Raw genomic sequence first — 15,737 nt, forward strand, 5'->3', positions numbered from 1 at the left:
AGTACCATGTATTCCACAATAAATTAATATGGTAATCATAAAATACCATTACTGTACAGCCTGGTCTCATGTTTATACGTAGGTATTAATACGTAACATTTACAAACACAAAACGTACATTTTTGTACGTTTTTATTGATGCTAAAACTTACAATTTAGACGTATTTCAATGTTTAAAACGTTACAAATCGATACGTATTTTTCGCTAAAAAACGTAAAAATATTTACGTATCTTTTGTATCATTAAGATATTCGAATCAATGCATTTTTATCATTTTATCTATAAGCAATTTAGACTTTTAGACCCCTTAACCTACCCCCCAAACCTAAACCTACCCATTTTACAGCGAATATGCATTTTTATACTTTTATTAATAAGCAATTTAGATTTTAGACCCCTTAACCTATCCCAAAACCTAAACCTACCCATTTTATAGCGAATATAAAAGGATATAAAACGCAATTGACCGAAACATGCAGGAAAATAACCATTTAACAATATAGCATTAAAAATGTTTTTATAGTCGCTGATCCCACTCCTGCATCTAAACCTAAACATATATATTTCTGTACAGTATAAGAAAAACATGACAGACAGGTAAATACAATTACAATCATTTATTTATTGCAAAAATGTCAAAAGCACTACCAAAAGTAATCCAAATGACGATGCGTTGCAGCGGCAGTCCTCTCTGGCGGAATACAGTAGGTTTGTGTGAGTTGCATAGCAGAATTTATGTTGTTAATCGCTGAAAATATGATCCAGATTTTCCTGATCTTCCTGATCCTCTCGTTCTCTCTGAACTCCTGAAGGCGCACGTGCCGCCTGCTAGCATCATTCAAATACACGCCTCACCAGAAACACGGCATGTCGCAATCTGTGACGAATGCAGGCGAGAGCCAATGAGCGTTCGATTATCGTGCCGTAAAACCTGTCGTTTGAAGCGGCAACATTTGAATTTGTAACGAACTCCTCAGTCAGCGCGGGCTTTGCTGTTTACAGTTGCTGGACTTGCTGCTCTGGATGGAGATGAAAATCGTCGAATAAAGGCTTGGATTTGGGTCTGTTCCTCACAGTCGTATGGATTCTGAAGATCTGGATTACAGCGCACGAATAAAATCGTTTCCTTTAGTAATTATGTTGCAGTTTTGGTGGGTTTTTTTTATAGTTCTGTTGTCAGTCACAGCATGTCGGAGAAAACGCCTTTTGTGGCCCATGGCAAACAAAGTACATGACAAGTAAAGGTTAAACGATTTAAAATGTTATTTATTTTAAGGTTTAAAGTGAAGTCTTGTTTAACATTATGTAGGCCTATTATTGGAAACAAGCTGGCAGCAGAAATCACACAACAAAACGAAATGTTATCATTTCGTATTAAGTAAACGATTTAATGATGCAATTGAAAACAAGGTAATTGATATGACAACTAAAAACAACTAATAATAAAATTAATGCCGCGATTTCAATATTCATAAGGATTCATTTTTAGATGTCGTCAATACGTCAGTTTTGTACGTTTAAATACTGAAAATATGTAAGTATTGTACGTTTTAGTGCCTGTAAAAACATAAGTAAATGTACGTTTTATAGAACCACATTTTACGTAAAATACATACGAATTATCATGAGATCACGTTGTACTGTACCACAACGATACTTTTTGAAAGGGTCTCTGCAGGGAAAATCACTCACAATGGTACCACATTCATGTACTTATAAACATGCATTGTGGCAAACTTCGAAGGTAATACCCTGGTAATTTGGAATACACCACAGTAATTGCATGAATAGTCCATAGTATTTACATGGTACTTCCAAGAATATCATGGTTGTAGCATGTCCAAAATACCATGGTAGTACTGTGGTACTTTTTGGTATGGCATTTCACAGAATATGGTGTTATCATAGTATTTACTTTCAGTCAATACCATAGTAATGCCATGTCTGAAAACACAGGGTAATACCATTGTTCTTTTTGTATGTAGTGAGAGGATGGTGATATTGAATACCATGGTAGTACCATGCTACAAATGCAAAATACCATGGTTGTACTTGGTAAAGTATTCAAATCAATAGCATAGTAATACCATGGTAAAATGTCTGAACAAGCTTGTGATACCATGGTACTTTTTTTGAGAAGATGGTGATATCGAATAACCAAGTAGGCCTACCAAGATACAAATCCAAAACTGTACAATGGTATTTTGTTGGTATGGCATTTCACAGAATACCATTTATCATAGTATTTACTTGATAGCCTATTTCAATCAATAGCATATAATACCTTGGTAAATGTCTGATAAAAAATAGTAATACCAAGGTACTTTGTGGTGTAAATATGGTGACACTGAATACCATGATACATGTCCAAAATGCCATGGTCGCCTTGCCATATCATTTATGGTAGGCATCTCAAAGGATAGCATGGTATTTTAAAGAATAAATTTCTGAAAAATATTGATTAAAACGCCCACATACACACTAATGGAGACTCACAAGAATATGCACACACAATAGGCTAAAGCAGGAAGTTTCTCGACTACTCATATATCCGTTTATATAGCAGTCTACGAGCTCTCAGCGTGCGCGCCCTCGCAACAAGGACGTCTAGAAAGGTCAGTTATGCAGCATTAGAGCGCGGCGGGGTGTGTGTTTGTGTGTGTCCGCAAACAAGGACGATCCCATTCATCTCTGCTCCGAGCCACTAATGCTGCTGATGAGAGAAACCCAACCTCATAAACAAGGTAAAGAAAAAACTCAGGGGAGCTAAAGCTCGGGGATCCGACGCTCGCACACACATAATCGTGTGGCGGTAATGAGTCTGCGTGTGGCGGCAATCAGAGTGTGCTGTGGCGTATTTCCCGCTCACCGAGCTAAAGGGGTAATCAAAATTTAATTACGCAGAAAATGAAGGGCAAAACCCCACGATCCAGGACCACGCGAATGACCGCTGATTGGTGGATGACAGATACGCGTTTGAGAGAGAGAGAGCGGGAAATTAAATTCAAAGAAGATAGCAATCACCATACTTCGTTCTTGTCCCAAGATGTAACACAGGATCTTTGACAGACTATCCCTGTGTCAACCCCGTTACTCAAAACATATGCCCCATCTTAACATGATCAAAGCCCTTCAACAGAAAAAAACAAAAAAGGGTTGTTCATCGTACAAAAAGCATATGGTTTCGGAAGACTATGAGATAATGTCCCAGTACTGAATACAGTAAAGTTAGGCTACTCCTAAAAATAACTACTCCTAAATTTTTACCTAAATAAAAGTACTGCTTAAATAGTGTCTAGATGAAAATGTTATGAATTAGGCTATTATTCATTGGTCAACCAACCATAAGAAGGATTAGGTGTATGCAGAATATGCAAATAAGTGATAACCGCGAAAACAACGGTAGGATAAATAGTCTTTGTGTCTTATACACTAGTCAACATTTGAAGTAGATCAAAACCATTCATCAAAGTTGTCCTAAAACCTAATACCAAAATGCGTTCTTGCCTTAGGACAACTTTGATGAACTTTTTTGATCCACTTCAAATGTTGACTACTATACAATGAGCAACTAACTCTTACAAAGCTGATTTAGCACATAAACAGTGTACAGTCATAACCTAAATGTGATTTCCATTTACGATAAACAATACCGAAATTTGTCATTACTTTTTACCACATCAGCCTCAAGCTGATGGTGCGTTTCACAAAAGCAACTACGGTTGCAAGTTCCATCGTTACCAATTGAGATCAATAAAATTAATGACCATAGTTAGCTAACGATGCTTTTGGGAAATGCACCCAGATCAGTTAGCTAACATGCTTATTGAAAAGAATCACCTCTAAAGAATCATTTGTTTACAAATCAGACATGGCTGTCACATCTTGCAGTGAGTTTTGAGTTTTATACTCCAAAATAACAGGGAACGCCATATTTTATTTCCCTGAACTCTGGTAGCTTCAAAAAGTATGATTTTATGCACTGATATGTATATAACCAATTTAGTAAGTTGAGAATTTTTCCAACTGAATCAGCGAGTTCTTACATTTACATTCTTATTCTGAGAACTGTGTGATCAGATCAATCCAATTTTAAATCATTCTGAGATTTGTAAACTACTTTCAGATTGATTAAAAAGTATCGCTATCGCCTCTTGCAGCTGTTTGCGAGTGCACTTCGAAATAACGAGGAACGGCATTTAGCATAGTATAAAATAAGGTCATTTTTAGCAGAGTATAAAGTAAGATATTGTGCACAGAAATGACGTGAAAGTTTACTCTCAGATACTTGAAAAATGAACTGATAACTGAAAAACACTTCGACAGTCTTTGCACACTACATACTTTAATGTTCCATAGAAGAAAGTCCTCTTTTGAAAGGGTTTGTAGGGTGTTCATTGCTATTCATTGCCCAAAAAACGTATGCATTTTTCTTCTGAAATCAAACTAAAACAGCATTTAACATTCATTCTGCACTGCCTCAACGTCTTGTCACAGCATCCTGTTGGCTCAGGTTGTCCGCAGAGCTTAAGAGCATGACATGGCTTCTCCTGACCTTCAACCCTCGTTTATCGGCTGCCGTCTGCCTGGCCGTCTAACTCACTTAGCGCTTGGCTCTCTGCTCTTATCAACGGCTTCCCTGACAGACGACGAAGACACTGGAGAATAACTGCCTCACGCTGTCACCGACAGAACGGAGAGAGAGAGAGAAACAAGAAGAGGGAATTGTCGAACGCGGCGGCCTCAACACCCTACAGACTTTGATGGCCCTGAGCCCTGAGATGAAATTTCAAAGGGTTGTCTTTCTTGTGCTCTCTCTCCTCATCTTGCAGTCTCGCTGCAGAAGGCAATTACGAGTCCCTGGTCTCCGCAGCCACCCACCTCCCTGCCGTCTCGTCTTTGCATTCCTCTTTTTTTTCCTCTTTCCTTCCCTCATTACCCACTTTCCCACTCTCAGCTTTCTCTCTCTCTCTTTCCACTGTGAGTCATGCAAATCAGCAACGCTCGCATGGAAAATATATCGGAATCATTAATAATTTTAGTGCAAATTTCAAAAAGGTGGAGAGGATGCTTGGGAAAAAAATGGCAGGAAGGCAGAGAGGGACCATTTTAATGGAAGGGAAGTAATCATAGAGGGCCATTCGAGATGAAACGGAGCAGAATCCTTTGACGGCTAAATGACGATGTGCTGCGCAGAGGATGCCCTTGAGTGCCGATCCGAGGTCGGCTTTCCTGTATTTAACTGTTGCATGCAGATCTAGCAAAACCCGATCTCAGATCAGCTCCAGAGGGCACCTGGCAGCCGCTTATTTCAATAACCAAATCCACAATGATGGGAAACCTGATCTCTTGCAGTGCGCAGGCCTGACCAGATCATATTCTGCTTTTCCCTGGAGATGCGAGATGCTATCTGAGGCGAGGTTTTAAAGATAAAGGTTTCAGTTAGAAGCAAAATGGATTTTACCAGTACACAGAACTTTCTAGATCTTTAGAAAAGAATCTATGTACTGGTGCTTTGAAGAGTCCAGAAACAAACCAATCAGAAGAAATTCTAACATCTCAGTTTTCACATATTCGAAACCATAGTTCCTCTTTAATGTTTTAAGGAACCGTTTTTGTAGCAACTCTGATCCTGCATCATTGTTGTAGAAAAATAATGAGAAAGCCACCAATGAAACATCAAAATCATTTTGAATCTTCTTGAAATCTTAATTTTGAAATGAATGCTCTGGTTTCAGTACAAGTTAAGCTCTGTCAGCAGTATCTGTGACATGTCCTTCAGCTCATAAAAACAAGCAAAAATATTTTAAAGTAATACACTATGGAAGTCTATGAATGAGTTTATATCTCGCAATTTTGAGAAAAAGTCAGAATTACGAGTTTATATCAGTTTTGAGAGAGAAAAAAAAAAAATCGAGATGTAAATTTTGATCATAAGGCATACTCCAAAGAGCATATTTAAACTCTCCAGAATGTCTTGCCTTGTAGACTTGTACATTAGTGTAAACACAAAGTTTGTTTGTTTTTACAACCTGACACACTTGAAATTATTTTCTGAGGTGGTGCATTTTGGAATTGCAGTAGTTAGCTTAACTAAGAGTTTGTGAACTGAATCTGGTACCAGTAAAACGGTTTATGATATAAATTTACACCTCCAATCCCTTGTGTGAATTAAGGCTTACATAAGTGAATGCAGCTTTCCATGACGCACTGATAGCCTTAAATCTGTGGTTGTAAAAATAATTACCGTGGCAAGATTTACAGTATAACTGAGCCATTTATATGTTTTAATTACGGTTGAATTGCCATTCCGTTTGTCACGCCTAATTTTTACGGTAATCTACTGTAACCTAAATACTTCAACACACAGGTGGTGGCGTAAATCAATAGCTCAGATGTTTTAAAGCGATTTTTCAACACAAAACAATATTTAAACGTACTGGAGAGTTTTCAAACTTTTCAACGAAAGCCTCTTGAGGGTGTTTAAACATTTGGCTCCTTCTACTGAGTCCACGTTATTAAATTCAGCTTCCTGTAAATCAATTCCCTAACCAAATTACATACCATCTTATTTCGTTACACAGGAATCTTGTCGTCTCGTCTCCATAGTAACAACTTCGCAACACTGATTTTTGACCACCGCCATGTGGTTTGTTTCGGTCACATCGGTGGCAGCATTTGTACACAGCTTGTCTTGTTATTGTCACCAGAGGAATAGGATGTCCTTCCCGACGTTTCTGAAGGGTTGCATTCTGGGAAGTCCCAGACTGTAACAGATGACCAAAAGTGAGGCCGCTGAGGAACCTGACAAGCTGCCACTGAAATAGCTCAGAGAGAGACGTCAAATACTCTGAAGAGTGAGAAATTGTAATAAGACAGCTATTTTCTTGCGCTTGGAGACAAGACACAATCCCCTTAACAAGATGGCAGCATCCGTCCTCTCCATTAGCCAGTCCTGCCAGTTTGTAACTCACTTTTATCCGTCTGCACCTAGCGAGTCATGTTTTAAAATGACTTAAAATTAATAGTTCGACGAATTCTGAAGAATATCAGCTCTCCTAATTTTGCCTCATTTTCCGTTTTTGCACCACAAGCATTTTGGAAGAACCCCTTTGTACACCCAGAGGACACATTGCATCATACCTCATCCTACACCGGTGGTCTTACGATCCTCCAAAACTATATCGTACTGCCTGGAAGTTTCAGTATGTCACGCCACGGGCTGGTCTTACATCAGCTAGATGGCAGACAAACAGTCAGAGTTGGAGAAACGCTAGATCAGCAAATCCAACTGATGGCCTTCTTTCCTGTATAGTACTCCCAGCATCCCTAATTAGGGTGCGAAAAGGAAGACGAGAGAAAAATGTCAACCAGGAGAGTTTAGACTAGAAATGTTGCAGGAAATACAATGTAAAGTTGACAAACATGTGATACCCACCTCAAATCAGCTTTATCTACGGTTTTTATCATGTTTTATCATGGTGGAACTATTATGGATCCATCAGTACTAAAGGTCGGTTTGTCTACTAGTCTGACCAGCTCCAAGATACATGGTGTTCAAAGAGCAAATTGTAGATTGTTTGGCTCTTAGATAACAGATAAAGCTGAAGTGTACAAAAAAATTTTTTTTTTTTTTTTTACAATACAGCTTGTCAAGAACTTTGCAGAACTTTGGGTCTATAATGCATACTGTAATGCAAAGTCTCAATATACCTCTACCTGTAATGCTTCAGCCAAATGGGTGAACAATAAATTTGTTTTGGACCCAGTAATGACTATATTTAGAACAACTAGAGATAGTATGTCAGCAATATTTATGCATTGATTTATTAAGGACATACCAACTAGGCAAGTGACCTTTCTTAGTGGTGACACCTGCTGAAAAGAGTGTGTTTACATGGACAGTCTTACTTTCATGATACTTCATAACCGAATAACATGTAAAGTGTTGCAAAACACTGGTGTTTTATCAGGAAAAGATCATAGAAACGAGATTAAAGTCTATTTACAGTATGTTTTGATGTCAAAACCAGACAAAAACGTATGTAAAAATCAATCTTGTGTGTTTTGTTTACACTTTATGTTTGCCATTTTATCAGTGTAGAGATCTTTAACAGTTTAAGCAAAACCTCATAACAGAATATTTATGTTTTGGTGTCAATACTAGACAAAAATGTAAATATAATTTCATCATGTGCTTTGTTTAGACTTTGTGTTTTACATTTTATTAGTTAGATAAATTTTTTTTAAACAAAACCTGATTACAGTCCAAAATTTAAATGTAAAATCGACTTGTGCGCATGTCTGTTTACTTTGTTTGCACTTTACATCTTACACTTCACACGCTACAATTTATCAGTGTAAAAATCTTTTAACAGTTTAAGCAAAACCTGATTACAGTCTGTTTATGTTGTGGCATTCAGACAAAAATTTAGATGCAATTGTGTGCCTATGTTTTACATTTTGTTTACACTTTACATTTGACATTTTATCAGTGTAAAGTTCATTAACAAAGCTAAATCTGATGAATTTGATGTCTAGACAAAACCTTAAATGTAAATTCTTCTTGTGTGCATATCTGTTTACGTTTTAAACTTTAAAGAGATTATCAGCAAAACCTTTCAAGTTTTAATGTAAGAATGTAAATTTGTCTTCTGTGCATAAAGATGAACAATTTAAGCAAAATCAATGTTTTTGACTTCAAAACCAGACCAAATATTAAACGCAAATTTGTTTTGTCTGCAACTACTCGTCATTTTACATTAACAGTTTAAGCAAAACCTTACTGAAGTTCGCTTACCATTTGATAATAACACCAGACAAAAGCTTCAGTCAAACTATAGATTTTATTAAAATACAAGATTTTAGCACGAAATACTATGCATTCAGTTTGAATGACCCACATTTTTAAGCCAAATCAAGCTAGAGTCTTTTAAAACAAGTATAAAATTCCAAACAATCTTGTAGGGGTTAAAGCTTATCTTTACTATGTCTCCAAAGAGCAGTACAATTCCATATTAATAATTTCAATTTGACAGGATGCCACAGAAGACCGTCAGCCGGCCACACAGGCATCAGCAACGGTAGTGCATTCAGGGCTATTAAACTAGTGTAGGCAGCTTAGATTAGAGACGTCCGTCATTAAGTGCAGCTCAAGCAGTGACTCAGCAGTACGAATCGGAAAAATGCACTGCAGGTGCCTGGCTCTTTCAGATGTTGCCAGGTCTTAATATAATGTGCCTGATCCCTTTGGGGACCTCAGCAGCAGCTGTGCGCGCCAACACAGGCCAGTGTTTGCGGAGCACGATAAGGCAAGTACACTAGGCATACTGTAAAGTGATATTTTGAAGGGACATCCCAGAAGGAAATGATTCATTGGTAATCATGAGTTAAACACTTGCAGTGAGTAAAGAGTCACATCAGTGGGGTTGCATTTACAAAATGTTTATTTTTACAAACCATCTTTGTGATAGAAAAAAAAAAAAAAGTACATGACAACTTTCTTTCTAGACAATTACCAACAGTAACGGTGACGTAATCTCCAGGAATCTGTCAACATCCATAAGAACCATCATACGATTCCGTCAACGATTGACGTCATAATGTACCAGCGGCTTTTCAGTGTACAAATGTGCATCTTATACATAATTAGTGACATTAATTCTCAGCCCAGCCTGTTATAATCTACATTAACACACTGCCAAAACTACCATACCAGCCAATTAAATGTTTTCGCATATCTTTTTTATTTTAAATGTTGGCTTGTTTGCTTAAATAAATTGCATTTAATATTTCAAAAGCCTGTTTCCAAGCCAGTATCCAGCTTGTGCAAACAATATCAAGGGATATTAGCAGGGGAATTAAGGGTGCTTGTAAACCCGGCATCAAGTACAAGTCTTTTTTTTTTTTCCGATCCGGGGAATTAAAGATGCACGGAAGCCACCAGGGGCCCTTTTGGCTTCAACCCCTGCTGCACCCTCTTGTTAACTTTTTTTGCGGTCCACCGGCGATGGATGGCGTAAACTCGAATTCATTTCAATTCCCGCAGCCACCGATACCAATTTCTTGCTTGTATCTGTTTGTTAAAGTGTTTGCTTTTCGGGTGAGCTTCGACAGAACCGTGTGCAGTCCGTTTAGATGAAAATGAAACAGCTTCTCCAAGTCCTCGTCGCTCGGTTCAATGCGAGACATCTCCAGGGCCGTCGTCACGCCGTGCTTTTCCTTGCGCCTCTCCTCGGCTTGACGTACACCCCATTCAATATCGTTCCTAATTGATTTGAGGAGCACATAAGAGCCGTACATGTCTCTATCCTGGAAGGAGTTCACCTCTTTCTCCCCTTCCTGGTCCAATGGGACATCCCTCAGCAAACTTGGCACCATAATCGTCTGGTCCATGTTGCTCACGGCACCAATAAACCGGTTCATGGCATTGAAGAGGGAGTTTTTTTGGTTGTAGGAATCGCAGATTTGCATCATCTTTGCTGTCCTATTGACCTGGAGGGGTTTGATCAGAAGCAGAACAAAGAGCAGCAGTACGGGACGGTCCAGATAGATCTAACGGAGGGTTTATCCGCTATTACTCGTGTCCACAGAGTGCTCAGATTCCTCGTGCGCTTCACTAAAGTGAGTTTCTGAAAGCGCAGGTGGATTTAAAGCAAAGGGCGTGGCTTGCACACGTCAATCAAATCTGTAACCAGGTCGTAACCGGATAATGTGACCTGAAATAACACAGATGCGTAAAAGATTAGGATGCACACAATATTATATAATAAAAAGAAAAATCAGTGTGAAATGTAGAATATGAAGCAGAGAAGCCAAGAACTATAAAGAATTAAGCTTAATAATCTTTTTTCAGAATATGTACAAACACGCTTTGGAATGAAATATACAGATTATTAGGTATTTAGTAAAACTAATTCGAATTTAATTTAAATATGTATTAAAAATGTATTCTGAACGCGTGCTTCCTACCACTCCTTGTTTTCATAAAGGAAAAGCCGGCCGGCAAACTAAGCGTCAATCTATCGAGTCAACAAACAATGCAAGCTTCTAAACACCCACCTTTGCTGATATTTGTCCTTAAATCCGAAAAGGTCCGGCAAAGTCCAAGGAAACCGATGATAAAGTCGCTGAAAGATAACAGACTCGTCTAGCAACCGACCGAGGGTGAGGCCGCATGTAGCTCTATGCCGCTTATGAATATTCATGAGACGAGGCATCAGCCCACAACCGCTCAGCCGCTCTAGTCCAATCAGAAGCCAGTCGCCAGGAGGACGGCGCCTCTAGAGAGCCAATCAGAGGGCAGAAAAGTAATCCGGCAGAGTGCCAAGGCTGCAGCTCACGGGCAAAGACACGACGGTGGAGTGGACGAGAAGAATAGCGTATGAGGGAACTACCGGACTGATGAAAGTACCTTACACTGCCTACAGGGCTCATACAGTGCCAGAACGGGTTCTTCTTTCGCTTTATTTTCACTTATCATTCTTAAATGTCGAATAGCAACTTATATATATATATATATATATATATGTGTGTGTGTGTGTGTGTGTGTGTGTAAAAATACAGTTTAAAAACAATTAAAAAAATAATATATGTAAAAATACAGTTTAAAAAATAATAATAATAATAATAATATTATATATATATATATATATATATATGTATTATTATTTTATTTTTAACTATTTTTACACATTATATATATATATATATATATATATATATATATATATATAATATATAATTTTTTAACTGTATTTTTGTGTCTATAAATGGAGATTTCTGATCTTACTAATTTTCAAGGTTAATGTCTTTATATGCCAACAAGAACCGAAAATGCTCTTCACATCATTAGAACGATATTTTATGACAGCTGAAATATATAAAAGTAATTTTTCACAAAGAGACTAAAATCCAGAATACAGTCTATATTTAATGAATTGTTCAAAGATTATTCCAAAAGTGGTCGAATACCAACCTTAATATTTTAAAAACTATATTTTTGTGTCTATAAATGGAGCTTTCTGATCTAACCACTTTTCAAGGGCTTTATATGCCAACAAAAGTAAAAATATATATAAATAAATAAAAAAAGTACCAGAACAACAAGTACTCAAAATGCTCTTCACATCATCAGAACGATATTTTATGATAGCTGAAACATATAGGGGTACTAATTTTTCACAAAGAGACAGAAATACATAACAGTCTATATACTTTATTTAAAAAAAAAGTTCAAATGTTATTCCTAAAGAGACTGTAGCTATGCCAAGCCTGCACAGATCAGTGGAATTATGCAAATACCGACTTGCAAATGTTATGCAAGATATATAAATGACACCAGGGAAAAGGTTGAATGTCATAAATCAAATACTGATCTACATACAGCCTCACCAAAATGTATTTGTTCGCTCAAGTCGCTTTTTCAGTCGTTGCTTTGAATAATGTCAAGCAAAGTGAAGTTTATTGTAAAGAAAGATATAGCACAAGAACACTATGCAAAACACGTCACAAAATGAAGTTTGTTTGGGTTGTAAATGATAAAACAGGAGACAAACTGCTCAAAATGAGGACAAAATGTATCGGACGCTTCGCTATCAAAAGTTAGTGGAGCATGTTCATGTAGACGCCACTTGTTTTGATGTTTCAGATCATTTAAAAAAAAAAAGTGTCAGATAGTAGGACATGCTTTTTGGGGGGCATTAGATCTGTTCTTTATACATGATCTTCTCATTCTCAGAAGACACAATATCTGCATTAAAATCCATGTTTGCATGGGCTTTCCCCATAAACGGAGATCTCCTTTCGTTGTGGCTGCGGCCCCGTTTCGTTTTTCAACAACATCGTGGTGCCATCTAGCGGTCAGGAAGGGAACAGCTTTCTGCCTTCAAGACATTATAAAACAAGCGAGGCAATTTTAACACCGTTAAGGTGACCATACGCCCTCTTTTTCACGGACATGTCCTGGCCGGGATTTCTAAATTGCCTAAAAAGTCCGGGTTTTGGCTTTGTTTTCCTATTGTTTACATACTTGCTGAAGGTAATGACTGAAAAGTAGTTTGACCAATAGCATGCAGGCAGTGTATAATCGACCAATCGTGGCATTCGAGAAGGTGGGATCTGCAGGAAAAGGTCAAAAGCAATGCAAATATGCGTTTATAATTAATGTAGGTAGAGAGCATGTCAATAGCCATAACCCTGACCTTTTAGGCAATTTAGAAATCACAACCAGAACGTGAAAGAGACTACATATATGGACCTACACACGATCCCCATCCATCCATCACAAACACACAAACTTCAAATGAAGATAAACCAGAAGCCGATAACGACGAAGAACCATTTTATTCATAGAGATCACGGCTGTTTACAATATCAACGTACATTTTGTTGGCATGCTAGCTGGTGATGCATTTTAAAAGTTTTTTATATTATACAAAGTATATTATTACTCCGCTCGTCTATCTGGAGATGTGTGTAGTTCATCACGTGTGTTCAGACTATGAATTCTGGACTCTAATACTTAATGACCCATCAACACAAGGGGCAGCTGCAGAAATGGATGGTTTGACATATTAATAAAACAGCTACACGTCCTAAATGAGAATTAATGATCAATGAGAAAACCATACAAAACAATAACGCAAAATTCAATTTAAAAAAGTGAAACACGCAAATATGGAATTCAGTTGACAGTACTTCACGATTCAAACTAAAAAATAAAGAAAGCCAAAGACTGCAGCGATTTCTACCACACATGCAAATAAATAAACAATAAATAAACAGCAGAGGTGTCTTAAAGCTTGGTTCATTCTTGCAAAAATGAAGCAACAAAAGCGCTTTATTATGCAGAAAACCTCCAGAAGACCTGCGATTATTCCACTTTATATAAAGTTGTAAATCAAATTCCTCCAGCGTTTAACTATCTGTTTTTAAGAGCCAACATAATCACTCTAGCATGACATGATGCTGATTATTATTATTTTTACTTTGAGTAAAAAGTAATATAACAGTGTATATATATATATATATAAGTTTCACAAAGCGTTCTGACTGAGCTTTTTTTAAGGTGCTATATTTTTCTAAGCATTCTTAGAAATATCATTCTTGTTATCCTTCATATATCTCATGCAGATTGAAAATTCCCAGAGCTGATTACATTCTTACAGTAAAAAGCCACAAAATAATAGAAAAAACAGTGTCTCGCAAACTAGATATGGTGTAAAACTGTAATTACAACCCATAAACTGCAAAGTTACCCATTAAATCGCTCCAACAGTGTTTAGAAATACTCTGAAAATCTGTACTCTGAAATATCTACCACTAGTGTTAAGGGCACATGTTAAGACTTCAGTCTAAATGTATTTGAGTTCTGTACGCAGCTATATGTGGCAGAAAATTGCTTGTTTTTGGCTTTCGCAACAAGACAAAATTGATGTTTTTGACTCTGTACGTGATTTTGTCAAGTCACTTTCAACCCAGCGCTGAGATGTAGAGCAAAAAATGAAGACAAAAAAGCCATTTCTGAGATAAACCCCTTTGCCAAAGATTTTACAACAGCAACAACAACAACAAAAACATCTTGTCATCTGTAATGTTTTCTTTTTTTAATAGTTTTCCTCTTGAAAAAGCAATTAACTAACAAATTTGCATTGAAGTCATTTTTTTAGGGGTTAAGTAACACCGTGTCCTAACCAGATGTGTGAAAATACTGCGCGAAGCCACAATAGCCAATCAGAGCGTTTGATGTGTGATATACAGCTATCTGGACCAATGAGAACTCACTGTGGGCGGAGCTACCAACTGCAAAGCTTTTCAATCGTTTTTCTTCTTAAAAACGGATAGATATCTAACAAACCACACTTAAGTAGCGTTTAAGTTCCAAATATGGAGTAATTTCTCTGTCTAAAAATAGAAAAAGCGGCAAAAACCACAGCTAACCTGAACATATTTGATATGCAGCTAGAGAGAGATTGCGATATCGATTGGCTTGTATGTGACCGGTTAGGACGCAGTGTTACAGAAACACTGTTGACTTTAGTTCTAGTGTGTGTGAGATGGTTTCCGCATGCAAGGTTTTTGTACAGAGTAAAGTACGCGTGCACAGGAGTGCGTCTTAAAACCATTTCCTTTTCCTCGCTAACGCTGACGTTTCGAAAGGAGAGGCTTTGGTCATGGCACAACTGCATGATTAAGGAATGACGGAAAGGAGAAAAAAGAAGACAGGAAAGACAGAATGAAAGATAAAAAGGAGAGAGAATAAAAAAGAGATGAGAAAGAATGGAGTGTGCTAGCATTTTTGGGTTGCTTTCCCTTTCCAAGGTGTCGTACGTCTTCTGTGCCTGTAGAAACGGGAAAGAGGTTTAAATACATTCTGACACATTCATAATTTAATTGTCGTTTATTGATTTATTAATTATATTTGAATTATATAATTGGTTATACATGTATACTTTTTCCTTTTTCTACATCTGTATTTATTTATTTATATATATATATATATATATATATACTTGCCTGTTCATAATGGGAACAGCAAATTAATTATGCTGCCTTCTAAGAAAACACGTACTGAGACTATTTTATTCAATATTTCAATTTTATTTAATACTTTATCCGACACGCTAACCCTGAGAGTGGATTCTCTTGTGAGCTATTTGTGTATCATGATGAGTTGCAGTCCATTTCAAACGAGACAGTATGCTACGGTTAAAGCTAGTCAGTAGCTCACCTTTTT

The 15,737-nt window shown here is 37.3% G+C and overlaps 2 protein-coding genes across 2 annotated transcripts in view; both read right to left on the bottom strand.

Moving 5' to 3' along the window:
- Positions 1-9,429: 9,429 nt before the first annotated feature.
- On the bottom strand, positions 9,430-11,405 carry mid1ip1b (MID1 interacting protein 1b). The gene is made up of 2 exons (XM_058760736.1): positions 11,063-11,405; positions 9,430-10,719 (listed from the first exon to the last, which is right to left on the bottom strand). The coding sequence occupies exon 2, from the start codon at positions 10,475-10,477 to the stop codon at positions 10,037-10,039; it is 441 nt and encodes a 146-aa protein (XP_058616719.1). The 5' UTR covers positions 10,478-10,719; positions 11,063-11,405; the 3' UTR covers positions 9,430-10,036.
- A 1,921-nt stretch (positions 11,406-13,326) lies between these two features.
- tspan7b (tetraspanin 7b) overlaps positions 13,327-15,737 on the bottom strand; it is a 29,436-nt gene continuing 27,025 nt past the window's right edge. The window contains exon 8 of the mRNA XM_058761396.1: positions 13,327-15,342. The gene's annotated coding sequence lies outside the window, so the exon portion shown is untranslated. The remainder of the gene's footprint in view (positions 15,343-15,737) is intronic.

The sequence above is a fragment of the Onychostoma macrolepis genome, chromosome 22 (genome assembly GCF_012432095.1).
Source record: "Onychostoma macrolepis isolate SWU-2019 chromosome 22, ASM1243209v1, whole genome shotgun sequence".
Lineage (NCBI taxonomy): Eukaryota > Metazoa > Chordata > Actinopteri > Cypriniformes > Cyprinidae > Onychostoma > Onychostoma macrolepis.

Excerpts from the sequence above, each read along its gene's own strand:
- mid1ip1b (XM_058760736.1), bottom strand. The coding sequence starts at position 10,477 with ATGATGCAAATCTGCGATTCCTACAACCAAAAAAACTCCCTCTTCAAT.